At 54.7% G+C, this 26,557-nt stretch overlaps 10 protein-coding genes across 10 annotated transcripts; 4 read left to right on the top strand and 6 right to left on the bottom strand.

The window, feature by feature from the left end:
• Nucleotides 1–620: 620 nt before the first annotated feature.
• Nucleotides 621–1,133, bottom strand: E0L32_001433 (uncharacterized protein; the record flags this gene model as incomplete). The annotated part of the gene is made up of 3 exons (XM_031135512.1): nucleotides 621–773; nucleotides 829–955; nucleotides 1,021–1,133. The coding sequence occupies 3 exons, from the start codon at nucleotides 1,131–1,133 to the stop codon at nucleotides 621–623; spliced, it is 393 nt and encodes a 130-aa protein (XP_030991947.1).
• Nucleotides 1,134–2,664: 1,531 nt separating this feature from the next.
• Nucleotides 2,665–5,802, bottom strand: E0L32_001432 (uncharacterized protein; the record flags this gene model as incomplete). The annotated part of the gene is made up of 9 exons (XM_031135510.1): nucleotides 2,665–3,013; nucleotides 3,082–3,219; nucleotides 3,295–3,544; nucleotides 3,607–3,625; nucleotides 3,684–3,813; nucleotides 4,156–4,281; nucleotides 4,325–4,380; nucleotides 4,595–4,877; nucleotides 4,931–5,802. 9 exons carry the CDS (start codon nucleotides 5,800–5,802, stop codon nucleotides 2,665–2,667), a joined length of 2,223 nt encoding a protein of 740 aa, XP_030991946.1.
• Nucleotides 5,803–6,630: 828 nt separating this feature from the next.
• On the bottom strand, nucleotides 6,631–7,869 carry E0L32_001431 (uncharacterized protein; the record flags this gene model as incomplete). Its single annotated transcript, XM_031135509.1, has 1 exon — nucleotides 6,631–7,869. The coding sequence occupies one exon, from the start codon at nucleotides 7,867–7,869 to the stop codon at nucleotides 6,631–6,633; it is 1,239 nt and encodes a 412-aa protein (XP_030991945.1).
• A 414-nt stretch (nucleotides 7,870–8,283) lies between these two features.
• On the top strand, nucleotides 8,284–10,472 carry E0L32_001430 (uncharacterized protein; the record flags this gene model as incomplete). Its single annotated transcript, XM_031135508.1, has 2 exons — nucleotides 8,284–8,827; nucleotides 8,887–10,472. 2 exons carry the CDS (start codon nucleotides 8,284–8,286, stop codon nucleotides 10,470–10,472), a joined length of 2,130 nt encoding a protein of 709 aa, XP_030991944.1.
• A 958-nt stretch (nucleotides 10,473–11,430) lies between these two features.
• E0L32_001429 (uncharacterized protein) lies at nucleotides 11,431–14,059 on the top strand (the record flags this gene model as incomplete). The annotated part of the gene is made up of 6 exons (XM_031135507.1): nucleotides 11,431–11,762; nucleotides 11,860–12,359; nucleotides 12,469–12,997; nucleotides 13,509–13,545; nucleotides 13,692–13,761; nucleotides 13,896–14,059. 6 exons carry the CDS (start codon nucleotides 11,431–11,433, stop codon nucleotides 14,057–14,059), a joined length of 1,632 nt encoding a protein of 543 aa, XP_030991943.1.
• A 3,140-nt stretch (nucleotides 14,060–17,199) lies between these two features.
• Nucleotides 17,200–19,391, top strand: E0L32_001428 (uncharacterized protein; the record flags this gene model as incomplete). Its single annotated transcript, XM_031135506.1, has 3 exons — nucleotides 17,200–17,422; nucleotides 17,508–19,270; nucleotides 19,341–19,391. 3 exons carry the CDS (start codon nucleotides 17,200–17,202, stop codon nucleotides 19,389–19,391), a joined length of 2,037 nt encoding a protein of 678 aa, XP_030991942.1.
• A 442-nt stretch (nucleotides 19,392–19,833) lies between these two features.
• Nucleotides 19,834–20,593, bottom strand: E0L32_001427 (uncharacterized protein; the record flags this gene model as incomplete). The annotated part of the gene is made up of 2 exons (XM_031135505.1): nucleotides 19,834–20,304; nucleotides 20,483–20,593. The coding sequence occupies 2 exons, from the start codon at nucleotides 20,591–20,593 to the stop codon at nucleotides 19,834–19,836; spliced, it is 582 nt and encodes a 193-aa protein (XP_030991941.1).
• A 727-nt stretch (nucleotides 20,594–21,320) lies between these two features.
• E0L32_001426 (uncharacterized protein) lies at nucleotides 21,321–22,025 on the bottom strand (the record flags this gene model as incomplete). The annotated part of the gene is made up of 1 exon (XM_031135504.1): nucleotides 21,321–22,025. The coding sequence occupies one exon, from the start codon at nucleotides 22,023–22,025 to the stop codon at nucleotides 21,321–21,323; it is 705 nt and encodes a 234-aa protein (XP_030991940.1).
• An 803-nt stretch (nucleotides 22,026–22,828) lies between these two features.
• E0L32_001425 (uncharacterized protein) lies at nucleotides 22,829–23,597 on the top strand (the record flags this gene model as incomplete). The annotated part of the gene is made up of 2 exons (XM_031135503.1): nucleotides 22,829–22,847; nucleotides 22,897–23,597. 2 exons carry the CDS (start codon nucleotides 22,829–22,831, stop codon nucleotides 23,595–23,597), a joined length of 720 nt encoding a protein of 239 aa, XP_030991939.1.
• A 356-nt stretch (nucleotides 23,598–23,953) lies between these two features.
• On the bottom strand, nucleotides 23,954–24,361 carry E0L32_001424 (uncharacterized protein; the record flags this gene model as incomplete). Its single annotated transcript, XM_031135502.1, has 1 exon — nucleotides 23,954–24,361. The coding sequence occupies one exon, from the start codon at nucleotides 24,359–24,361 to the stop codon at nucleotides 23,954–23,956; it is 408 nt and encodes a 135-aa protein (XP_030991938.1).
• Nucleotides 24,362–26,557: the final 2,196 nt, after the last annotated feature.

Here is a 26,557-nt window from a genome sequence, read left to right as displayed (position 1 = left end):
TCAAGAACGACCGCCGCTGTTGTTCCGACCGACCGACGGCTTCCCATTGGATTCGCACACTGTTTGGAGGCACCGTGTCGGACATTGTTGGGGCATAAGTCCCATCTGAACCACTCATTGCGAACCTCGGCATGACTGATTTGGCCGGAGAGCACCCATTCACTTTTGGGCAGACACACATAGTTATCATGAACGAAGGAAACGACTGGAAAGGCCGTGGGATCAGGTACAGTAGTTAAACATCAGCCAGCCTCCAGCGATATAGTAGATACGCAGTACCAAAGTATCAAAATTATAAGTCTTGTATATTGTCAACGCCGCTAAATACCCGCAAGCTCTTTTCAGCTGTCATGATCGTAATCCCCGAACAGAACGCCTCAATCTCGAAGTGTTCGCATTCGCAATCGCCATACCATGCTACCTCCTGCCGGCATGGATGAGCATGTCCGGCCCCGGTGAGAAGGTGACAGTCCGCTCGCGAAATGGTCTAGTTTATAGAATGTCTTCGTCTCGGAAACAGTATCCTCTACTGCTGGGCGCTACCACCGGCAGCGGCTTGTCTGCACAGAGCTGGTCAGGCTTTTTGTTACTCGGCGGCGAGGAGGATAGTATGGGGTATATTACTGCTGCATGTATTGGTAGGCACCGTAGGCGAGAGCGCCGCCGAGAATGATGATGGCATAAAGGCCGACTCCAAGGCCAGTCGCGGCGCCAGTCTGAGCCTGGGGAGAGACAGCACCGGGGATGCCAGCGTTAGGGACCGGGTCGCCCTCCTGTATAGAATAACATCAGTACGCTGCAAGCATCCAGATGTCGCGGTCTTCCTACCTGGCGCTTCAGGGCACCGATCTCCAGCTGGGCAAGCGTCTCTCGTGCCTCGTCACTGTGACCGACATCCTCGAAAGCCTCGGTCGCATCCTGGCCGGCAACATCCAACAGGACTTCCTCACCACCGCTACGGGAAGATGCGGTATTAGCATATCATAATGCGAGGGCAGGAGGAAAAGTCGTGAGACATACGGATGCTCGTCGACGAACTTGGTTACGTCGTAGATCTTGTCGTGAACGACGACGTACATGTCGTTCTTGGTGTTGTGCTCGGCAACATCCTGATAGGTGAACTGCTTCGACATCTTTGCGGTATAGTTGTCCTCTCCGGGGCAGGAAATGCGACGATAACGGACAATTGATGAGGCACGAGGCTGATGTATCGCAGAAGGACGTGTGCGCACGAAGGAATGACAGCTTCGGATCGGGAGTGGTAGATCGGGAAGAAAGAATAGACTGCACCACACGTGAAAAGAGGAGGAGTTTCTGTTAAGGAGGCCCCCGGCAGTTTTTTGTTGGCGGTGATCAGTGGTAAGGAGCAATTAGAGCTACGGGGATTGGCTGGCCTGTGGATCCCCTCCAGCCCCTGTTTTTTCCCTCCACCCTGTTGAATTTAGCGGCCAACTTTGAACCACCCACGACAAGAACATCAAAGCTGGCCCGCCGGATTGCAAAGGTCGGCTTCCGAATCAAGATAGCACTCTTGCGGAGTACATTGGGGTCGACGATACCGAGTTATGTCCTTCCAGAAGTCTTCAGAACGCAATCCATCCTTCGCCATTGGTTTAGTATCACAGGAAGGATGCCAGCTATGACATTCATCTGTCCATGCATAGCCCAGTAATTGAGGCTTCCAGCCCGGATCTCTACTTGTACAGCCCCGGGACGGAATATCGAGTGCTGGTATCTCCGTGGCGCAAGAGACAGCAATGGAATATTGATGCAACCACCCGGGTCAGGCGCCTATACGTCTACCTACATGTTGCCAGGTAGGTACTCAGATAGCAATACCAAAGCACTTCCCGCTAAGCTGACCCGACAGCTTTCGGAAGCCCGTGGAAGCACAAGGTATCCCTTATCCATGGATGCCATGGATTGCAACCTCAGTTGCGTGTCAACAACTCCATTTATTAGTCCCTCGTTAGTGCCGACCACCGCCTCTTTGCACCACTGATTAGATCATTGCTAGGTACATATCCGTCAGTCAATGTGCAGACAGCCCTTGGAAGACCCCTCATCTCTACCCATCTGTGTGAACGCTCAGATTGGTACCTCGGTGACTCGGGTTCCCTTCAGGAGCCGATTGGCTGGTGTTGGCGGAACCGCACCTCTGGGGAAGAAGAACATCACACCAGCGACCTCACGAAGTGGCTTCATCCGGGAATATCTTATCCACCGCTAGCGTCTCGCCTTGGGCGGAGTAAAATTAACGTTATCCCGGTCACGCTTCCGCGGTGGAAGCGAACGGGACTCGCCCACACCAGTGTTCCTGTCTCCCAGCTCAAACATGCCTCTCACCTCACACTACTCCGTAGACCTTACAATTCGATATGCACCACAATCGAACAGGAGACCCATCTTATGGGATGCGTATTCCCGGGAGACACGTCGCAACACAGACGTTCCAGGCTGATCATAGAATTTGGGTATTACTGTAGCGCTGAACTTCACGACCTGTCTCTCGCCTTCACACAAGGGCCGGCACATTGACCTGGATATCTCGGCGGCATCTATCCGCCTGTCTTGCCGTTCTCTACCCTGTGCTGCAAACCATGCCCACAGCGGGCATTTCTTTGTGCTTAAAGGATTTCAGACATCATCACACCGCTAACCCCATCATCGCCTTGAGCTGCCGCCACCGATATCTTGGCCGAGTCGGTAGCTTGCTACCTTATCCCACTCGATCTTTTGACGCGTGACTGGCAGCTGCCTCCTTAGCCCCTTGAAAGCTCCTTCACTGAGGTTGGTGAACCCTTTGTTCAGCTCCTCCTGGTATCTCTTCTCCGCCGCTGCAATCTCCTTTACGATGCCGGCCCCCGTACCCGAGCTGATGGAAGCCGTTACGGGCTTCTCTGTCAGGAGACGAACGTTGCCATCTTCATAGTAGTGCACGTCGACCTTGATAGAACCCTCGAAGCTTCCCGAGCTCGGATTGAAGATGTATAGCGAGCGCCAACGACCATTCCTAGCAGCAGAACATTAGCAGGCTGTCAATGCTCATGCTGAGCATCATCAGGCGGGGGAAGTTCCCACCAAAAGTTGTTTGGACTGTATTTGTTGGCAACAATGATGATCGCGAGCCTCTCGTCGTTCTCGATAGGGTAGGCACCGTAGGCAGCATTAGAAAAATGCTCCTTGACGTAAGGAGCCAAGCTCTTCAATGTGTATTTGCTGCAAAACACACCAATGTCAGAAAGTCTACAGTCAACTCTTTCAGCCCAGCGCTGTTCGGTGCTGGCGACTTACGCAAGTTCGGCCTGTGGGCCGGACAGCACATGGCTCTCGACCGCGCTGGCCTTTTGCGTCTCATGGTTGAAGGCGAAGCTTGTTGAGCCTTCGGTATCGTAATAGCGGTCGCCTCCAAGGGCGCTGTGCGAACTAACAATGACGTGCTGGCTGGCTCCGGGAAGCTTCACCGTCGTGAACTGTTCCTCGTTGTACTTCTTGAAGGCGGGACCGAGCTCGGAGACAAGGCCACTGTTCAGGCTCTTGATGTCTATCGATCGAATGTTAGACCGGTGTTTAGAAACCGATGAGGGCGTGTGGGAGTATATTGACCTGCGACAACATCTGCAAGCTACAGCAGTAGGTTGTCAGCTAAGGGAGCGGGGGAGACGCGGAGCTTTCCAACTTACCTCGCCGGGAGGAGCGCCCTCCACAAAGGATGACACAATCTGCACTGCGTTCGGCATGGCTTTCCAATCCTCAAAAATGCCTCTTTCTATCAGGGTCAAGTTTGCAAGAAGGACGAGGTCGAATGCGGCTCTGCCAGATCGGCAGCAGGTTGCTATTCCATGTGTTTGGGGTCGATGGTCCCGGTTCCTGATTGGACATTCTCAATCACGTGACCTTATTTACCAGGTACACTTCTCTTCAGTTTTAGCATGTCGCCAGCGACGTATGCCTCGCCGCCCAAGAAGCTTTATCGACACGTCATTTTTTGACCATCACGGCGGTGCGCTGGCCCTCACGAGACCGCCGACTCCTTTCCGAGTGCCGAGGATGCATGTACCTCATCAGCCGCAAAAGATGTCACAGATGGTGACCAAATTAGGGCCGAAAGCAAAGGGTGGCCCTCATGAAGACTGACTTGACCTCTACTGTTACTCCTGGTGAGCGCTCTTGACGATGTTGGCACCGCCGTTGTTCAGTTGCTCGTGTAAACTGTAGAGATGTCCTGTGCACAACGAGCCGTCCGCGACCACGACGTTACGACGTTTGCCAGCGGCTAGCCTTTCATGATTGGAGCATCTGGGTGACTGCCCTATGCCCATACCAGGCCAGATACCAGCCAAACCCCCAGGTGTATATGATATCAGAGAGGTCAATCAGCTTGTGAAGAGCAAATAAGTTCAAGGATAGCTTTTGATTCACAGCGCCGCCTCAATTGAGTAAGCGCCTGGTTATGGTCTTAAGGTGACCTCCTATCGTGTAGCCAACTCACGCCACGGACCTCTCATTTTCCCCCGTGAGACGCAGCAAAAGTGCCGATGAAGTTGGCCAGTTTCGCCATGCCTTCGGAAGTAACCGAGTTGTAATTGCTTACTCGGATTCCTCGCAGATCACGGTGACCCTTTAGTCCAGTGAGCCCACAGGCAATACCCTGTTTCAGGAACTCTTCCTCGGCAGCATCGCCCCCTGTGATGTTGAAGCAGATGTTCATTCGTGATCGCACTGACTTGTCGGGAATGACATGATAGACACCAGGATACTCTTCGAGGGTTTTGTAGATAAGTTGAGCCTTCTGCTCAGATGCAGCCTCCTGCCCTCGGACCTTATCAGGGTGCTGGAGCAATAGTCTTCTGAGAACCTGGCCTGCAATGTACACACTATAGATCTCTTGATCAGCTTCAGAATGCTTTGCTTGGAAGAGGGCACTTACTCAAAGATGCTCAGTGTGTTATAGAGGCTGTTGTTCTTGGCAATTGTCTCAAACTCGAAGATGCGAGGCGGTATCGGTAGCCCCAGTTGTCTCATCAAAGTTGCAGACGGCTGCGGTAGGAAGTCCTTTTTAATCACGGCAACAGTGATCCCAGCACACCCTAGATTCTTCTGAGCGCCGAAGAAAATAGCCGCGTAATTCTGAATAGGAATCCTTCTGGATAGAATATTCGAGCTCATATCAGCAACAACAATCGGCCCCCCATCAGGCCGTGGCTCAAGACATTTCGGGAATCGCGGAAACTCAACACCATGGACCGTTTCGTTGTCGCATAGGTATACCATAGCACTATCACGAGATAGATCCCAGGTAGTCTCGTCAGGAATCGTGCCAAATTTGCCGTTGTTCGTCTTGCGACTGTCAGCTGCAATATGCACATGCTCAGGGCCAAAGAGTCGCTCAGCTTCAGCCGCTGCCTTTTGTGACCAGCCGCCGGTGATGATATAGTCCATCCTTAAGTCCTGAACAGCTGACTTGAGCTCCTGGATAGAGCTATCATTTGAGCCCAGCTCCTTGTGTTTGCGAGCAACCCAGGCGCCAGCAAAGTTATAAGCCATGGCAGAGAACTCTCCAGAGCCACCGCCCTGTAAAAAGATGATCTCATAGTTATCTGGGATATCAAGGAAGGATGATAGGTCGGCTTTCGCATCGTTAATAATCTTCGTGGCTAGGGCAGAGCGGTGAGAGTGCTCGGCAAGCCCTAGGCCCGTGTCGTTGAAGTTGAGCAAGGCCTGGGCAGCGTCCTCGAGAACGTCGGTGGGCAGTGGGCCTGGTCCTGCACCAAAATATGTGACCTCTGATCTGGGCGGCATGGCGTGTGATTCAACGCAGGATCCAGGTTAGAGTCGCTGGGGGCTTGTGTCGCGGGCCGGGGGCTGAAGAGAAACTCCTGACTGGGGCGTGTCTGTGATGATGAAAGCGGTGGCTCGGACGATGCTGGGGACGGTTGGGAGACACTTGGTTTGTCCTCCATCCAAGCGTGGGATGTTTTGGCGGGTTTGGTGATACCAAGGGTATGACTCTTCTTATGCCACCTTGCGGGGTTTTGTGCTGGGTTTGAGGTCCGATGGCTCCACTGTATTTACTATTTACCCTCCCCCTGCTAGTCTCTTTCCAGAGCTTTTTATGGGCCGCGGGATGATCGAACAGCACAACTTTTAGCAGGGACTCGCTAGCAAGCAGCTCCTAGTGCGCTCTCAACTTGCACCTGAAAACAAGTCGCTCAAAGGGGCCTGGAGGTGGAGGGGGAGCACACGCCAGCTGCTGGCGGGCCGCGCCTCGACCTTGAAACACACCAGGTGGAAACCGGAACTCTGCCAAAGTGCTTTTCAATATTCAACGAAACACCACACTCGACATCAACCTCAAAGCACGCAAGATCGCTACTATTATGACTGTTATACATTTCCTAGGTATAAGTGGTCAGGGCCCATCCGGAGCAATTTTCAATATCTATTCTTTCATTTGACCCTCTATATACATGGATATATATCGAGTTATGAAGGCTATTACGTAGGAAGTCTATTGAGTCGATTGCACTAGCCGTTTCCCTCCCTGTCGTTCCAGCTTGTCTACATTTCAGTAATTCATCACTTTTTTTATGTTGTCAAATATCCCTTTTGGAGGTTAGTAGTCTTCCCTTAGAAAATACTCGTGGTGAATGTTGACTTACTCGCAATGGTAGGTATGTTGAACTGCTCATAGGCGAGCGGCGTTGGGATATCCCACCCGGTTACCCTTTGGACGGGCGCCTCGAGCCGGATAAATGTCTCATGGTCGCCCTGTATGGACGCAGCTACCTCTGCACCGATACCGCCGTTGAACTGGGCCTCGTGGACCACCACACACCTCCCGGTCTTTTGCACACTCTTGAACACGGTCTCCTTGTCCCAAGGATAGACCGTCCGCAGATCAATAAGTTCGATTGATCCGCCAAAAGCCTCTTCAGCCTTGCGAATTGCGTCCATGCAAGTATATACTGGCTGGCCATAGGTGATGACGGTCAAGTCTTTCCCTTCCTTGAGCACTTCTGCCTTTGATAGAGGCAAGGTGTATGCTGCAGTCGGTACTTGTTCCACTGCCGCTCTATACAAGATCTTAGGTTCCATGAAAATGACCGGGTCGTTGCTTCGAATTGCGGCGAGAAGAAGGCCCTTGGCCTGGAGTGGAGACCGTGGCATTACCACTCGTAGACCTGGTGTGTGTGAGAACAAGGCTTCCGGAGATTGCGTGTGGTAGAGCGCGCCGTGTCCAACAGCTCCGCACGGCATTCTGACGGTCAAGCCGCCCACATGCCTGCCATTGGTGCCTTCTCTGTACCGGAACTTGGCCGCCTCATTGACTATTTGATCAAATGCTGGGAACACATAGTCGGCGAACTGGATCTCTGCCACTGGCCTCATACCCTCGGCTGCCAGCCCGACTGCAAACCCTAGGATTCCCTGTTCTGTCAACGGAGTGTTGAATACCCTGTCGCCGCCAAAGTTCTCAGCGAGCTTCATTGAACATCTAAAGACGCCACCGAACGCGACATCTTCTCCAAAAAGAAGGACGTTTTCGTCTTCTGCCAATGCGGTCGAGAGCGCGTCATTGACAGCCTGGTAGAGGTTCATCTTCTTGGCCGTCCCATTCTGCACCTCTGGCGGAAGCTCTGGGTTGCTTAGCGCTGTCTTGCTGGTGTGAGCCAGAAGAGGCATCTCGGAGTAGTCGACCGGCAGATTCAACTTGGCATTTGGCGGATGCGTCGAGTATCGTCTCGCTGGAACCTTGAGAGCAGGAAGGAGGCATCGAAGAGGCGCCGCGCAAGAAGGTCTGGAGGGCGCCAGCGCCGTCTTGGCCATGCGGCCTACCGAGTTGAGTCTACCACTTGACGCACTCATTTCGGCACGTAAAAGACGTTGGATCTCGATATATCTTTGCGGCACTTTCGATGCGTGACGGGGAAAGACAGACACGAACGGAGAAGAGAGAAAAGGAAGGTGAGGTTTGTGAGGGACGAAGTCGTAAAGCCGGCCGGTCGGCTTCCACCGGCTCCCCGCGGTGTGATAAGCCCAACGCCGCATCCAGCCGGCCATCAAGAATCTGGGGTCAGCTAGCGTGCGAGGCGCACCAGCGATCGGCGATTAGATTGTTGCCCCGTCAACAACCAAATCTCGACAAACAGGGAAATACAGTGGGACATTTGCATGAGGATGTCGTGGCTATCGTGACGTATCTAGTCTGGAAATCAAGTGAGACATTGCACATTCCATTCTTCATCGTTGCATGATAGCGCCTATTTCATCAGGATCCCCATGGCGCCGCGGGAGAGTGCTCGGCCGTCGCAGCGGCATCGGGAGTCAGGAACCAGAAAACACCAGCATCGGAAACGCAGTTCAACGGCCCGGAGAGCTGCATCATCCTCGGAGGGGGCGAAATCGGGCGGCAGCGCGCACACACTCTCGGCTGATGCTCTTGCTCAGCTGAACGCACAGAATGCGCGGCCGTCTGCTTCTCGGCCCAGAGACCGGGACCGCGACAGGGAGAGGCAGAGAGAAAGGGAGCGACGACGCACTCAGGACGCAGAACGCGACAGAGACCGAGACCGAGACCGGAGGAGAGACGCCAGACGGACAAAAGTATCCCGCGATGACTACCGCGAGGTCGAGAGGGTAGTAGTCGAGAAGCCCAGGAGACATCACAAGAGTAAGAAGAGGAGAGTGGTGAGCGGAGCAATGGTCGAAGAAGGGAGGGGACGGGAACTTCGAGGCATCCGCGGCGGCGGCGCAAGTTGGGATAGCCTCGAAAAAGAGGGCATCTATGAGACGCCACCAAGCAGGTGGAAGAACAAACGGCTATGTAAGCTAACATGTTCCTGCACTCAACTGACCTATGGGCAACAGGCTGACTAGAATTAGGGATAATCATCGGGGTGGTGAGCGTCGTTTTACTGGTTATCATCATCGTCGCCGTTGTCGTCAGTCAAAAGAAGTCCAATGATTCCAGTTCCAACTCCGGTAGCTCTGATATCGGAAAGGTGTCACCGAGCAGTATTCCCGCGGATGCTCCCGCCTGGCTGAATCCGTTCAAGTGGAAAGATACGACAGGCTTCAATCTCACCTATACCGATCAGCTCGTCGGCAATCTTCCGGTTATGGGTCTCTTTACACAATGGGACGACTCCAAGGCTCCCAACAGCCGCGTGCCCCCTATCAACAAGCCGTGGGGTTCGTACGCCACCACTCCAGCCCGGGGTGTGAATGTTGGGGGCTGGCTATCACTGGAACCGTTCATCACGCCTTCATTATTCAACTACGACTTGAAGCTCGGCATCATTGACGAGTGGACCCTGTGTAAACATCTCGGTGATCAATGCGCCGATAAGCTTGAACAGCATTATGCGACTTTTGTCACCGAGAAGACGTTCGCCGACATAGCGAATGCTGGACTCGATCACGTCCGCATCCCCTATTCGTACTGGGCCGTGGAAGTGTATGAAGGAGATCCGTATCTGTTCAGGACTTCTTGGAGGTATCTCCTTCGAGGCATCGAATGGGCGAGGAAATACGGGCTGCGCATTAACCTGGATCTGCACGGCCTTCCGGGCAGTCAAAATGGCTGGAATCACAGCGGCAAACAGGGCGCCATCGGGTGGATGAACGGGACCGATGGTGCGCTGAACGTGAAGAGGTCGGTCGAGATTCATGACCGCCTCTCCCAGTTCTTCGCGCAGGACCGTTACAAGAACATCATCACCCACTATGGCTTGGCCAATGAGCCGCGAATGACCTTCTTGCCTGTGTCGGAAGTCATGAGCTGGACTCAAGATGTTGCTAGCATGGTTCGGAAGAATGGTATCAAGGATGCCATTGTCGTTTTTGGCGACGGCTTCATGGGGCTTGGCAAGTGGAAAGGTCAGCCCAACAACAACAACCTGGCGCTCGACGTACACCAGTATGTCATTTTCAACACGAATCAGATCGTATACACGCACGCCGACAAGATCAAGTACGCGTGCTCTGGCTGGACGCAGCAAACCGAGCAGAGCATGAACACAGCCACGGGCTTCGGGCCTACCTTGGTGGCGGAGTGGTCCCAGGCAGACACGGACTGCCGGCCCATGCTCACCAACGTGGGACAGGGCAATCGCTGGACCGGAACGTACGACATTGGGGACCCCAGCCTGAACGTATTGACGCCGCGCTGCCCGACCAAGAACTCGCAGTGTTCGTGTGACCAGGCCAACGGCGACGCCAGCCGGTACGGCAATTCGTACAAGAAGTTCCTCAAGATGTTTGCCGAGGCGCAGATGTACTCCTTCGAGAAGGGCTGGGGCTGGTTCTACTGGACATGGGACACGGAGTCTAGCACCGGCGGCTCGGCGCAGTGGTCCTACAAGCAAGGCATGGCGGCTGGCATCTTGCCTACGAAGGCCTGGGAGAGGGATTTCAATTGCGATCTGAGCCAGATTCCGGACTTTGGGGATTTGCCAGAGACGTACTGACGGGCGAGATGGGGGCAGGGGTTGGATGACAGGATCTCGAGGTGCATAGGGTACATACATATGCATGGCCAATGGAGTTTGTGAATTTCAATGTACAGGGAACTTCCAAAGACACGACGAAAGCATGTACGAGAAGACGACTGGGGTTGGCAATGCCTTTAATGACAGTATATAGAGAATAAAGCTGCTATGAGCAGATAATCAGTCACTCCAAAGCCATTGCTCACTCCGGCGCTTTTGAGAGAGTTCCTCTCGTTCAACGCCGAATCTACGGATGCTAGCACTGCTGTTTTGTCATCTTGCAAATACACTTGATGTCGAGACAACTACACGTAAGAACTTACCAATGCGTTTGCTCATCAGTGGGACTAGAGTGGACGAAGCTTTAGAACACTGATTACATGATCTTTGACATGACGTGCGACCCTTAGTCTCGGCTCCTCGCGCATTCATTCACACATTTAGCATCAAGCTAGGAGACTTAAGACCGACTTATTCCCTACCTAGGTACTGACAAAGTGACGGCGGCCTGCTCCACTCCCGCCGTCGGCCGCCAAATTCGGGCCGCTCATTGGCCTGATCAACGTTTCCAGGTGCAGCTGTCACGCCTCGATGCGACGCTTGGTCGCTATTTAGGAGGGATGATGATATCCCGGGCGCAAAAAGCCCGCTGAATAATGGGCTTGTGGGGACAGTGAGGTAATGGAGCCCCAGTGCACTTATCCGTATCTTTGCCTTTGGTTGTTTTGGATGGGTTCACGGTCGGAGATAATGGCCAGGGCGTCTGTTTTCTTTCGGATTTGTCCAAGGACTGTGACTGTGACTCGATGAACATGCCGCCGGGAGCTCCGCGAAGAGTTCCATCGCGCGTATAAGAGGCTGGTCGACTGCTCTCTTCTTTCCATTGCCCCGGGTCGAAGGACAGAGACCAACTTCGCAAAGCACCACAGCTCTCGACATGGCCGAATCAGACATTGAGAAGAGCGCGGCTCCCTCCGGCTCAGTGCCGTCAAGCGAAATGAACAAAATGTATGGTGAAAAGGACGATTCTCAATCACAACTTTCCTCCTCTACCTTGAGGAGGGAGGTGTCCTTTCCGGCCGATACGACAGACATTGAGGCTCAGGAACCGGAGCCGGCCATGATACCCACAGCAAACGGCACGCCACCCAAGGACCCCTACGAGGTGGGATGGGATGATGGCGACAACGACCCGATGAACCCTCGAAGCATGACAAAGGCGCGGAAGTGGTTCATTGTATTTATTACCTCTTTTGGATGCTTTGCCGTGTAAGTCTGCCAAGCCCTCCGGTCGGATTCGGAGGTCCGAACCATCGGAGGTGGTACAATAGCCGGAGACGGCACCGAGCTGACCGATGGCCTGTAGTACAAACGCGAGTTCTATTTACACGGCAACCTACACGCAAATGAATGCCGAGTTCGGTAGCTCGAGAATTGTCGCCACGCTGGGTCTGTCGACCTTCGTCCTAGGCATCGCCTTCGGCCCCATGTGGAGTCCGCTCAGCGAGTTCTTTGGGCGACGGCCAATTTATCTCGTCTCGTTCGCGTTGTTTGTCATATGGCTGATCCCGTCCGCGGTGGCTCAGAACATCGAAACTATGCTCATTGCGCGCTTCTTCCAGGGGTTTACAGGAAGCGCGTTCTTGTCCGTTGCTGGCGGCACAGTTGGCGATCTCTTTAACCCACACGAGATGCAAGCAGCGATGTCTGTCTTCACCATGGCTCCCTTCGCGGGACCTTCGATGGGCCCCTTGATTGGCGGCTTCGTCAATTATCATGTCAACTGGCGGTGGACGCACTACATTCTCATCATATGGGGGTTCCTACTTTTCTTGGGGCTGTTCTTTTTTGTGCCAGAGACGTATCGTAAGTCGCCATCCAGATTCATTTCATGTTCTCTCAGTCTACGATCACTTGGAAGAGATCTCTGTGGTTCACAACGAAGACACCTACTGATGCGTGTGAAAATGACTAGACCCCGTGCTGTTGCGCAACAAGGCTAGAAAGCTGAGGCACGATACGGGCGACGACCGGTGGAAGGCCCCCATTGAGAAATCGCACAAGTCTATCGCCAGGACAGTCGGCCTCGCAACATTGCGGCCATTCCAACTTCTCATTTGGGAGCCGATATGCGTGTGCCTCGACGTGTACTCAGCCGTCCTCCTCGGTATTCTTTACCTGTTCTTCGGAGCCTTCCCCTTGGTCTTCCAGTCGAACCATGGGTTCAACCTGTGGCAAATCGGGCTGACCTTCCTGGGATTGCTCGTGGGCATGATGCTTGCTACCCTTACGTTCCCTCTTTGGAATCGTATCCGTCAGCGGCTTATCGAGAAGAGAGAGCAGGAGACGGGGGTCAAGGGTGCGACCGAGCCAGAGTACCGTCTACCATCCGTCATGTTCGGAGCCCTTCTCGTCCCTATCGGGCTCTTCTGGTTCGGCTGGACAACATATGCCAGTGTTCACTGGATCCTTCCCATCATTGGAGCAGGCATATTTGCTGCTGGGTAAGTAGATCATCCAACCCCCCCTTTCTACCTTCATCTCTGGCCTCGTTTGCATGTCGTCTCTTGTTGTGGTCCTTTGGATCACCTCTCCGAGAGATTTGCTCTCTCTCTGCCCTGCGAGTGCTTTCAAGTGACTGCCTCAAGCCACCAGGCCAGGCTGGGCCCGCCAGATGGCCCCAAGATATGCGGCCTGGTGGAGCTATAGCTGGGCTTGCCGCTGGTTCAGATTGCTAGTTGGACACGAGGGCAGGTGCACCCGGTCCTCTGCCGCCCCTTGCAGACCGCAAAATCGCATGATGTCCTGGGTTCAATCTGCCAGCCCAATCCCATCCCCCCTGAAGCAAGATCGCCTGGTTATGCGGCGTTGATCACACAATAATTGACTGCGTTCATTTGCGTCGCCCCCACGACATTGCATTTTGGGTTTCTGTGCATGCGTTGGGGTGGTAGCTGCAGCCGCCCCATGCAGACAGCCGTTTGGGGCACCGAAATGTTGACTGATCCTTTGCAGGACGATCCTCGCCTTCAGCGGCATCTTCACTTTCTTTGTAAGTTGTACTTCCCCCTTCCTGCCATGCTGTCCCACCGACGGCGGGCAGCTGTGCTGTGGCCGAAACAGGACACTGCAGAGATTAGCCTTCCAAGGCTTTGGCCGTGGATTGGTCTGAATCCGAGATTGACTCGAGCCTACTAGGTCGACACCTACCAGCTCTATGCAGCCAGTGCGCTGGCGGCCAATGCCTTCGTGCGCTGCATCTTTGCGGGTAAGTACGCAAATGCACATCTCAGACATCCAGCTCTCTGTGCATGTCTACCTGCTTGTTCGAGAGACCGGTGACAGAGAGATGAGGAGCCCCCCTGATACCACGACAATTGCGATGCTAATTGATGAGGACAGCTGCATTTCCACTGTTCGGTCTTCAGATGTATGAGAAACTTGGATACCAATGGGCCACGTCTCTCTTGGCGTTCCTGGCTGTGGCCATGCTGCCGTTCCCGTTCATCTTTTTCAAGTATGGGAAAAGGATACGAGCTCACAGCCGCTTTGCGACGAAAGCTTGAACCCCTCATCCATGCAGGAAGGAGAGCTTCATGCGTGAAACCGCACTCCACGGGGAAGGTGCGTACTCCTACTGCACAAGGCCGTATCAGGCGGTTCGATCTGTCGGCTCTCGTGCCCACCGGTCGCCATACCGTCAGTAGAACGTATCTAAGGCTACGACTCGGTCAGGCAGGGTCGATAGAGGAGGCATGGGTGCATACGAGGTTCGACATCGTGTCGTGAGGTCGTACCTCTGGTGTTTTTGCGAGCATGTTGAACAGTAGAGCCCGACGCTGTGTTGCCGTGGCTGGACCTAGCGCAGAATAAAACAAGGAACCCCATTCGGCTCTATCACCAACCGATAGTTGAATCACGTCTGGATCTTCTGTGCCAGCTGACCGGAGAGGGCCGATCTGACGCAATCCTGATCGTTGAAGATGACTGAATGATGGTGTCGTTGGGAGTGTGATCTTCCAGGAGAGACACAGTACAGATGCAACCGTTCGTGAACGGGAGACGACAGCCAGCCAGCCACCAGCAGCGGACCCAGGATCAATTGAGTGCCTTTTCCCTGGATTTCTGACACGTCGATTTTGCGATCTCTCCAGGATCTTGATCTCATTCGAGCTGAAGGAAATTTGCCACGGAGTGAAGCCGGCTGGACGCCCTCAGAAACAGAGATCTCCGTCCCCCTCCCTGTGACCCATGCAGTCCTACTATCTTCCTCTCGTCCCCAAGCAGGCCTGCGTAATCAAGCAGGTCCGGAATGCACGCCCATGGAGTCTACGGGATGCCGTGTGATCCTGTGGCCTATTGGCTGGTGCTAGCCACCCACATCTGGCTGGTCTCTTCGGCTTTCTCTGGTTGGGGAGCATTATTACAAATGGTGCTGGCCGCCCAGACACCACCTGTTGTATCGTTGTATTGGGGAATCCTGTTCATCGGACAAGCCCGCTGGCTTGAGGCGACAGTACCTTCTTTGCAAGACACACAAGGGATGCCTCACGACTCCGAGACTAGGTGAGATTCCAAGGAGGAAATGATTTATTAAAAGTTGCGCCTCATCTTCAAACCAAGGTTTGGGGCTGCAGCCCTTTACAAAAGATGGTCGACAACGGTCCAAGCCATCCACTGCAACGACGGGCTAACCCATGAACCGCCTTTGCATTACTACCTGAGGTAAAGTAAGGTAGATATGCACACTACTGTACCTACTTAGGGGTACGCAGATGAATGAGGCGGTGTTCCGTGAGGTGATCACCGCCGGCATCATTGAAGATCATCAAAAAGGGTTGGCATGACAAAGTCCCAAGTACTTGGTGTGGGCTTCATCCTTGGGCATCGGCTCAACTTTCCGGGTAGATACGGGATGTATTGGATACACTCATGTAAGATGTATTCAAAGCCCCAGAAGCTTGATGAAATGAGCAAATCATCGTGTGTGTTGCTACTCCAACACAAGCAGCAGGCAGGGAATAGTGGGGGGGAAGAGCGTTCAAAAGCCCCGCACGGCCGTGCTGGGCAGTGGAGTGCAGTACCCTGGATTGGATTTTCAGGTGCTGTGCTTGGCTCTGCTGCCCCCCCCCGAAAAAGTCCCCTAATAAACCAGGTGCACACCCGCTCTGCCCAACCCGGTCGGTACCTCTTTGCCGCCTCCAGCAAGTTGACTGACCACTGGAGTCTCGATCATCCAGTCTTTCCTTAGCGGCAATCCGAAGTGGTCTCCTCCACGCTCCTCCTTCAGCCCGGTCAACACCAAAGGTCCAGTCATCCATCCTCTCTCCACACATACACACACCCTCCTCCCTTCTCTCCGCTTTCTGCAGGAGACTCAACCACGTCCTGCCCGCAAATCCAATTGGTGGCGCACTTCGACACAAGGCCTCCCTAGTCTCGCTCCCGTCTGTCCACTCTAAGATTGCCTATTACAATGGCTATCCGTCTTGCAGAGCTTACCTGGTGTCCCGATATATGACCGCAAAAAAGCAAAAACGTCGTCGCCCCACCCTGCCTCTTTGCACGCACGGCAGCGCGAGCTTTTGTTTCGATCCACGACCAATCGCCGCTCCGCTCTCTCTTGACAGCTCGGTCGCTGCATTGAATATCACATCGCGGACGGGTCGACGAGCCGCCGGAGGCAGAGTGACGGGAGAAGAAGCCTGCTTCTGTGCTCCAGACCACGAGGAGGAGGTGCCGAGACGCTCCACTCACCTCACTCGCCCTGGTCCAGCTCAGCTTGCAACACGGTCTCGTGCGCGCGTGCGTGCTTGCTCGGCCACCTCAGATCGCTGCGCATCTGCTTTTGGTCGCCGAATACAAGGTGCTGGTTTGGCGGCTCAAGGTGTGGAACAAGCATAAACTGACGGGTGACTGCAGAAGGGCGTCCTCCTATCATCGACAGTCACACCTCGTCCCGGCCCCTCGAAGTTGCGACCTGGAATTAGCTGCCCTACCTGACACCGTCAGGATCCCATGAGGCCTGCCACACCGCCTAGTACATGGTACGGCCGGTCCTCAATTCACACTTCACCCTGCGACTCTCGACGTCGCACAGAACAAGCCCTCCCTCGACCGGGCCTGACCCCATTGGCGAGGCCCGAAGGGGACTGTGAAGCTATCTGTCGTTGAAGAATACGAGAGCGCTAGTCGGGCTCGAAACTGTGTGAATCGCATTCCCCTTCTCCTCTCTGCACGACGGGCTGCCGCCAGTCCAGTCCTGCCTGCCCCCATCCATATCCTGAAGATCAGCATCTCGACATCCGGAAGCGCACAGGTACTCATTCCCAATATTGTGTCCTGCACGCCTATCGTCGTCATTACCCTGCAACTATTCTTGGCTGATCCGGTCCTGACCGGCTGACGGCAACACCCCTCCCCCCAGGACGATACTCCACACAGTTAGAGTTCCTCCCAGCATATTGCGCATCCGCATTTGGCCTGCACGGCGGCCTGCTCTTCTGCAGTCGCCTCTTCTGGACCATCCCGGACAACCTGGGCCCCCCTCCCTCCCCCCTGGTTGCACCTTTTGCTTGCCAGGGTAGTTTGGTGTGGTTGCGCAGCTCTCGAGTTGGCTTGCAAAGCTGTCTTGCTCTCTTGCTCACCCCCGGTCGTGGATGTTGTATAAGACTAAGACAATATGCCGGGCGATATAGACGCAAATATGGGCGAGGTCTCAGATGCCATGTCTGAGAACGAGAACGAGTACGACGAGAACGGCACAATTCACAAAGACGACGACGACACAATGGGTGATTTGAAGACAGAAGGTGCAGATGGCACCGAAGAGGTCAAGAAGAAGTATGACCCCAAAGACCCTCTCCGGCCACGTAGGAAAAAGGCTCGGAGAGCCTGCTTTGCTTGCCAGAGAGCTCATTTGACCTGTGGTATGTGCATGACCCCCCCTTCATGTTTGGGATATGAATATCCCCGCATCCTTGATCATAATAGACTGCTAAACTTAACCACCAGGCGATGAACGCCCTTGTCAGAGATGCATCAAACGTGGTCTCGCCGACGCTTGTCAAGACGGCGTCAGGAAGAAGGCCAAGTATCTTCATGATGCGCCTCCTGAAGCCCTGCGCCCGGTGCTGGGCCCAAACTACAATCCGACACCGACCCCAACCCGGCCTAATGGACACCGGCATCCATCGAATTCTGGCTCAGAGGCTTCGTCTACTGTAGGCACCTACTTCTCACAGGGCAACACGTCTTCGGCGTTTCCCGTCTTTTCCTCGACACAAACACCCATGACCACACTACCGGACATGCCATTTGCCGGGCAGCAGTCGCCGGTGTCGCCGTCGTTCGGGGCCCCCAGTACCTCACAGATGGGATCTATCTCATTACCACAGGCGGCAAGCGATCTGTCCAACTTTACGCCCGCCTGGGACCCCAGTAACCCGGCGTTCTTCAACTTCAACCTCGACGGCCTGAACTTTGGAAGTCAATATGCTGCTATGGAGTTTAGCATGCTCCAACATATGTCCGGGAACACGGGGGAAACGCCACCTCGAGATCCTTCGATATCTCAGGCGTCTGTCGGAGATGTGGGCTTCAATTCTGCTAATGTTTTTGGTAACGGGCTCAACCAACAAGTGTATGATACGGGTATGCTTAACGACTTCCTCGGTCTGGACCAATCGTCAAACGGGCCATACTCGCAAGGAAACCTTCAGCACGGGCTTCCTCACGCTTACGCCATTGCAGCAGGTCCAACAAGCCTCCAGAGCCCTAGCACTGAGAACAATAGCCCTCAACCAACCAATCTCGGGTACGAGGGCTCCCCAACGACTGCTTTTGGGACTCCAGGCGCATCCAAATCGATAGCCGGCCCTCCTCGTGCGACAAAGTCCAAGGCAGTCACCAGCACAAAGATTGGTCCTCAGGCCGTCCTTGGCAAGCGGAGACGGGATGCCTCAGCCATCTACGACAAGGTCACGGAGCCTTACAGATACGTGAATGGCTTCCACAGGCTCATCGCTTCGATTCAGTCGCGCTTTTCGCAAGCCAACACCTTGCGTATTGCCAAGTCACTATCCAGCATTCGCCCGTCCTTCATCTCGTGTACGAAAACACTGGACAGCCAAGACCTGGTATTCATGGAGAAATGCTTCCAGCGCAGCCTCTTTGAATACGAAGACTTTATGCTGCAGTCATCCAGCCCTGCCATAGTGTGCAGGCGAACAGGCGAAATCGCAGCCGTCAACAAGGAATTCACTGCTCTGACGGGGTGGTCCAAGGAGGTGCTGTTGGGCAAGGAGCCGAACCTGAACGTCAACACCGGCTTCACCTCGGGCACGGTCAGCAACGATGGGTCTGGCCGTGCTGGCCTTTCTACCCCTAGACTGAAGAGCCTCAATGCCGAGACCATCAAAGCCAGTGAAGGAAAGCCACAGCCTCTGTTTATTGCCGAGCTGATGGATGATGAAAGCGTCGTGGAGTTCTACGAAGATTACGCGCAGCTCGCCTTTGGTGACAGTCGAGGATCAGTGCGTCGCAAGTGTCGACTGCTCAAGTACCGTACCCAAGAGTTGCTTGGCACTACTCCCGGCGACAATGGTGTTGACGAGTCGCCTCAAAAAATACGGGCCGGCATATTGAGCAATAGAGTTGCAAGGATAGATGGCGAGCACGGCATTTCCAAGATTGCCCGCGGAGGCAAGCTGGAATGCACCTACTGCTGGCATATACGGAGGGACACCTTTGATATACCCATGATGATTGTAATGAATGTAAGTCTCGGTGACCTCGTGGATGATACGACAAGAAAGTTGCGGAACTCTGTACTGACGCTTGCCCCAGTTCTTACCTTGCTACTACCCGAACCAAGAACCGCACCAGCTCGCGGTCTAGTTCTGTATTCTTTGGGTTGGAATTTTTAAGATGCGGAATCTCGGGGCAACATTGCATTGGGAGGAGGTCTTGGATATTCATATGGTTTAAGGGAGTTTGGGCTACAACATGGTGGTTTTTCTTCCTCGAATTCGCACACGCTTCGGATGTCTATCACTTGAAATGGAAACGCTCTGAGGCAAGTATTATTTGACACTGCATCCACATGAGATTCATGCTTGAGTCGACGGACCAAAAAGAGGAATTTATTCATTTCATTTCGGATCGTTCCTGTCCCACCCCATCCCAGGAGTCTAAATAGTGTATGTGTGTGTGTGTGTGTGTGTATCACTGGTAAACACCGAGCTCCAAGTAGATACGCCATTCACATCTAAGAGCGCCTCTCCAACCCACTCTCTGCCCTGTCAAAGACGCAAGTCCCGTCCGGGGCCAGCTTGCTTGCTCAGGGGTGATCCCGCACGAGCCAGGAGCCGTCCAGGGTGCCCTTCTTGGCCCCGAGCTCCCTGGGCGTCCAGGCGTCCCTGTCGAGGCTCTTGCGCGCCACGTCGCAGTCGACGTTGATGTCCTTGATGAGGGCGTCGAGGCCCTCGTAGTCCTTCTCCTCGCGGATGAAGCCGAGGATCAGCAGGCGCATGCGGGCGCCGTAGAAGTCGGCGTCGAACTTGTGCAGGACGTGGACCTCGGCTGAGCGCACCGTGTTCTTGTAGAACGGGTTGTAGCCGATGGACATGACCATCGGGTACAGGGAGAAGCGCCGGTCGCCCTCTGACGAGGAGGAGGAGGAGGAGGTGGTGGTGGTGGTGGTGGTGGGCAGGTGCAGGCTCGCCCAGCCGAAGTAGACGCCCGAGGCGGCGTCCGAGATCCAGGGCGTGACGGACGAGTCTACGGGGAGGTTTGCGGTGGGGATGCCGAGCTGTTTTGTTGGAGAACGAGGGGTTTGGACATGTGTCAGTCAGTCTGGTTTCAAGTCGTTGTGATTGTTTGCTGCATGTGCCCTTCCTCTTTTTTCTTTTTGCCCGAGCATATGCAAGTTGAGGCCTCGGGTGGGTGGGACTTGGCCGAGGTAGGTAGGGGACGACAAGTGAGCTCACCTCTTTTGACCCGCGGCCGAATCCTGATATGACGTCGCCTTCCATCTGAAGAGGGTACGGCGGCTCTGGCCCGGCTTCGGGACCTACTATCAGGGGCCGGGTTGTCTCCATGGTGTTGGAGGATGTGAGTGTCTTGAGCTGATCTGGGTGTGTTGGGGACGAGGCAGCTGCCGTTGTGTGAGCCTGGTCTTTGGTGAGATGAGTTGGAAGAGACAAGCCAATGCGAGAGGACTTACTAGGTCTACCAGAAGCAGGAAAAGCGAGTTGTCTAGTGTTCTACGATCTAATGAGTGAGAGAGTACTTGTATTGTATGTAAGGCTAGTCGTGACATTCATGCCCAACTACCTCAATCAAGAAACGGGTTGTGAATCAATCGCAATGGTCTCTGTGGTAGGCTATCGTGCCTGTGACTGGATGGAGGGGTTGTGGGGCCGATAATGGTGCGCCGGGAGCGTTCTGTCGTGTGTGCGGAATCTTCTGTGGGTTTCTTCGGGAAGAAAGTGTCAAATCTTCCTTGAATCATTGATGCTCTGTCAGCAACATCAAATCCATGCGCCCACACAGAAGCTCAACCCTCTCGACTTGTAAAGCAGTCTCCATTCATGCACGTCTTATCCGCGATCTTTGTGTAAGATGCTGACATGGAAGGACCACGCTTTGGGATGGGTCCGCGTAGATTGACTATGATTCCGCTTAGATGGAATCCAAAATCTCCAGTGAAATCCAACAGGGTATATGTACATGCAACTCAAATGCCACCGTGATATCCTACAAACGCCGGATCGTCGCCTCGATCTTCACAAGAATGGACCCAACACGGCCGGCTGCTCAACTTACTCAGGCCTTCCACTCGTCTCTGCCCAGCCTGATAATGTCCTTCTGCTCCAGAACCCAGTACTTGCTCGGGGCCTTGCCTTGATCGGCCAGCAGCGCGGCATGGACCGCAGCCTTGGCGATGTACTCGCCCTCCACGGCCCACGAGTCCTGGAGGACCCTGGCGATGCTGCCGAGGCCGTGAGCCAGGCTGTTGAAGAACCAGCCCCCGGGCTTGGACTTCTCCCGGTCGCCCAGGATGAGGCCCGGGCGCACGATGATGGCCTGGTCGAAGCCGAGCTCCTTGACCTTGTCCTCGACGCCGACCTTCATCTTGGAGTACGGGACGGAGCCGCTGAGCAGGCCCCTGGTGCCGGCCGAGGAGATGAAGACGAAGGTCTTGGCGCCGCCGGCCTTGGCCGCCTCGGCGACCTCGACGTTGAGGTCGTGGTCGATCTTCCACTGGTTGGCGATGCCGCCGGCGTCGGCGCGCGTGGTGCCCAGACCGGAGAAGACGGTGCTCGGGAAGGGCGAGAGGGCGGACAGCTCGGACGCCCACTTGGCGCTGTCGGCCTCGACGGTGGCGTGGAGCTTGGGCGAGGACTCGCCGGCCTTGGGCTGGCGGCGCGAGATGGTGTACACCGACGCGAAGGCGTCGTGGGCCAGGACGGTGGCCAGGATGTGCCCGCCGACGAGGCCGGTGCATCCGAACACGGCTGCTGTGGTCATGATGCTGTGTCTGGGTATCCGCTCAACGTGGTCACACTTTTGTTTGCTAACAGGGAGGCAAGCGTTATTCGTAGGGAAGTGTTGGGCCGCACGCAAGTTAACGAACAATCTTATCGAAGCTTCAATGGGGAGTTGAAGAGTGGTATGAGGAGAGGATAGTGTGTAGAGAGGAACCAGAAGGCTATTTATGCCAGAAGTTGAATCGCACCTGATTCAAGTTGAGGCATGTAGATTGAGACAACCTTTCTGAGATATAAGTACTCCTCTGAGGTATTTGACCGAGAGAGCCTGCCCACATTTGCCATCACATCATGCAATTGCCCTTCCCCGTTCTGAGATAGTGTTATAGCGCCCATACCGCCGGAACTGGTCGCAAGATGGATATCGTCTTAACAGTTGCAAGCCAGACCCGGCTTTGTGAAGCTCCGGGCGGCGTTAATGCATGAGTTCCACCGGCGGCAGTCAAAGTCCCTTGCTCCAGCAGACCCCAAGTCCGCATACAGGCCGCGAGACCCACTGGAGCTTCTCCGCAGCACCCTCCCAGCTGTCGGCGGTCGTAATGAATTCGCTGCGCCAGGCAGTGACAAGCGTACGAAGCTAGCACTAACATTAAGGTAAGTAAGGTAGAGTGTGTGGACCTTCAACTCAGAGGTCTCTGATGGTGTGTTGCAGACGCAATAATCTTTTCTGCCTGCAACCAAGCTCTTGCAGTCGGTCAATCTTGCTATATCCTCGCATTCTAGCCTCGACAAGAACTCGAATTGTTCATTTCTTTTCCGAAACATTGCAAGCCAGTCTGCACTATGTCGACCCCTTACGAGGGTAAGTACAACACCAGCCAGCTCAGTGAAACCCCTCCCCCGCAATGCAGCGAGCAATGCAAGACAAGACAAGACAAGCTCAAGACGACTAACACCGTATCTTGCGATATCTAAAGTCGAGCACAACATCAAGGCTTCGAGCGCGCCGCGCCGGAAGCGCCAGGTCGACATGTCCACCTTCAACTCCCACCTCCACAGCATATCCTCCTCCAACCCCGCCTCCTCCCCCTCAGCGACCGACCCCATCGAGGCGGCCCTGCAGCAGCACCAGCAGCAGCAGCAGCAACACAACAACCCGCACGCGACGGCCAACCCCGTCGACATGGCGGCGCTCTTCCGCCTCGTGCAGGACCAGGTCGCGACGCTGCTGGCCGACGCGCCCGACGACGCCAACCGCGACCTGCTGCGCGCCATGGCCGAGTCGCTCGAGGACGACATCGCGCGCCCGCCGCGCGAGGTCCCCGGCGTCTCGCAGGAGTACCTCGACTCGCTCGAGCGCGTGGCCCGCGGGCGCCTGGGCGCCGAGGACGCGTGCCCCATCTGCGCGGAGCGGTACCTCGACGACCGGTACTGCCTCGTCGTCGAGCTGCCGTGCCACGCGAGCCACCGGTTCGACCTCGAGTGCGTGGCGCCCTGGCTGCAGAGCAAGGGGACGTGCCCGCTGTGCCGCAAGGACCTGACTAAGAAGAAGGAGGTTGCGGTGCCGCAGGACGACGATGAGGAAGAGGACGACGGTGGGATGTATGCGTGAGTAAAAAGGGGAGGGGGGGGGCGCTCTTCCCGTCGGTCGCTCGGGGAGCGGGTTTTGGCGTTTTAAGAGACAAACAGGAAGACATGGACGGGGACTGCATAGCATGCGAACAGGATATTGCATTCATGGTTTATGAGACTTTCAGAGGGACTTTCGAAACTGGGTTGGAAAGGCGTGTAGCCGTGATACAAGGTCTATGGCCGACACCAGCGAGTCCGCAATGCATGAGTTGATGATGTGCATGAAGAGTGAGTTGGACTCTTCAGCAAATTGAAACCAAATGTTAACTAGACACAACGCCTATGTGTACTTGATGCTTCCAGCCTCCCAGTGCCATGCCATGCTGCCCTCGCATATTACTCGGGGCTCCCGCCACCGCTCCTCTTCTTCTTGTCTTGCTTCGATCCGCCCTGCACTTCCTTTTTGGCCTCTTTTGGTTTGGAGATGTCCTGGTTCGCGCCGCTGGCTTCCAATGGATCTCCATTCGACGCCTGCTTGGCCGACTTCTTCGCCGCCTCCGGGCTGGTCTTGTCTGGGTTAAACGCGGCGTCCGAGTGCGCAGCAGCATCGTCGTCGCTGGAGCTCTTTGAGCTGTCTTGGGCTCGCGGTTTGAGCGACTCGCGGTCCTGGTCGTCCTTGTAAGGTAGGCACCGAGCTGCAGCGCCGTGAAAAGGGCGAGCTCCGGCGGCGCAGAGGGCGGGCACGGAGCGGCGCTGGAGAGGGCACCGAGAAGGGCCGGTGATGATGGTTCGTAGCGATGCCATTTGTGACTTTTGTTGTTCTGAGCGAACCTGTCTTGGCCTATGACATGCAGGTGATCCTTGCGTCCTACTTTTAACACAAGAGCGGGAGAATATCAATTAGAGCAGAATTAACGTGTGTGAAGTCTATAGCATTGAGATCGATGACATGGGCATTGGGTTTCGGAGATCAAATTGAACCTTCGACGTGCAAGTGACGTCACGAGCTCAACGGGAGCTATGACCATAGCGATCGACTTGACTGCCTTGACGTCTTCACACGTTGTGCATGTGCATGAGATGTAAAAAATCATAGTAAATAGGGAGCTTCAGCTTCCCAGGCTCATGTGCGAATTGCAAGAGTAATATGATCAGGGCTTGGGTTTTGTGGCCATGCTGTTGAACATGTCTTTGTGTGCACACGCATCCGTACTCGCCATGTTATCAGACATCAGTGTATCAGCAGCGACCGTCTCCGGACCCTACCCGACGAATGACTTATCAGGACTGCCATTCGTACTGATGGCTTTCAATCTTTTCTGGCAAGAGCTTCCACAAATTTCATTTTTGTTGGTATCGCTTGGAAAACAGGGCTGCAGTACCTAGACCTCAGATCGCCAATCATCGGAGCTCCAGTTGAGCAAATGGCAATCTGTGACGCTTTCGGGGAGAGCTACCTAGGTAGTCCGCAGAGGATCCTGGACGCGCCCCTATGCTGCAGAATTGACTTTCTGGCCCTGCATGCAACCCAAAATGCCCTTGTTTCCGGGAGCCGCCAGAGCCGTTAGCCAAACCCAGCCTGGTTGGTGGTGTGCCTGGCAGCAGCTTGTACGACATTGCGAATCACACGGCATGGGGGGGACAGCAAGGGCCCGATGTTTGCTGATCCGGAGCATGCATGTCCCTCCACATTGCGAATTTCCCGGGACTCAAATGTTCGCTGATCACTGCTGATCTAGAGATCGGCAGCAAACAGCCCTGGAGCTGAGGATGGAGGATGGATGTCCAGCGATGGCCTAGGCCTTGATGGCTCGGTAGTTGATTTTGCCTGGGACTGTCGCAGATGCTTTTCTAGAAATCTCAACTGCCGTTTCTGTTTCGAAATACTTTGCCACCGCACACCCCCACTCATCATTAGAGAAGGGTGCACCGCTGGGTCTCAACCGGGAAGGTGTCACTGGCGAGTGGCCAAAGACGGGTGGGATATCAGATATCACGGGCGTGCCTGGCAGCGAATAATTTGGGCTGTTGTGCATACCAGATGGGGAATAGAAAGCTTCGTACGGGAGCGCCTAGCTGGCCTTGTAGGCTTTGTGGCTTGAAGCGTACTCTGAGCATCCATCGATGAGGCAAAGGTCCGTTTTCAGATGATGGAGCGGGCACCTATTCCACTCTCAGCTTCCAACACAAGTACTTGTAGATCCAATAGCCAGTCTCTTCTTGGCAGCAAGTGTCATCTTCTGTACGCCATACCACCGGCAGCTATTGAGACTGAAACGAGTTTAGCGATGTCGCAGAAATGCACGAAGAAGTGGAGTGACGACACCTGTGCCCATCCTGGATCTCGCGAATCTGGGAATTTCATTTGCGGTTCCAGCGAATGACGGGAGGATGGGTCGACGCTGGTCCCAACCTGTCAAGGGTCTTCCGTTCCCCACCACGGCCGCCCCGAACAGAGGCCGGCTCTGCCATGCCGACGACTCTAACCTAAGGTATGGACTTGTGTAGTTCGACAAATACGATCCTTTGCCACAGGTTTGGAATGGAGGAGGACTAGATCTCGATGGCCGCGAGCTCGCCAATAGCCTTATCAAAGTCACAAGTAAAGTCACAAGTGCCAGCGGGTGGCATCTTGATCGACACCCAGAAGCCAAAGTTCAAATGCGTACTGGTACAGGAGCACAGGCTTTCTTCGTATAAATAGGGGTGGGGAACGGATATTACCTAAACGAACCTGGCAAATCTCCAGCGTAGGGTGTCATTGAGAAACGTTAGGAATCTGGTATCACCACCCTGTCTGTCCCGTGCTGAGACGGCCCGTCTGGGGGAGATGATGGAAAGGGGCTCTCAACTCTGCTGAGACTTGAAGGGACAAGTGCTCGTTTCCAAAAGATACCTACCTTACGTACGCAATCTCTAGGGAGTGGATTCTGCGGCGTAAGCAGTTTAATTACTGGCGAAACCGCTCTAAAAGCTTCTAGCGCCAGCGAGCAGCCCTGG

This window comes from Thyridium curvatum (assembly GCF_004353045.1).
Source record: "Thyridium curvatum strain D216 chromosome Unknown NODE_5_length_802575_cov_81.998223, whole genome shotgun sequence".
Classification (NCBI taxonomy): domain Eukaryota; kingdom Fungi; phylum Ascomycota; class Sordariomycetes; order Thyridiales; family Thyridiaceae; genus Thyridium; species Thyridium curvatum.
This window is presented reverse-complemented; position numbering and strand designations above follow the sequence as displayed.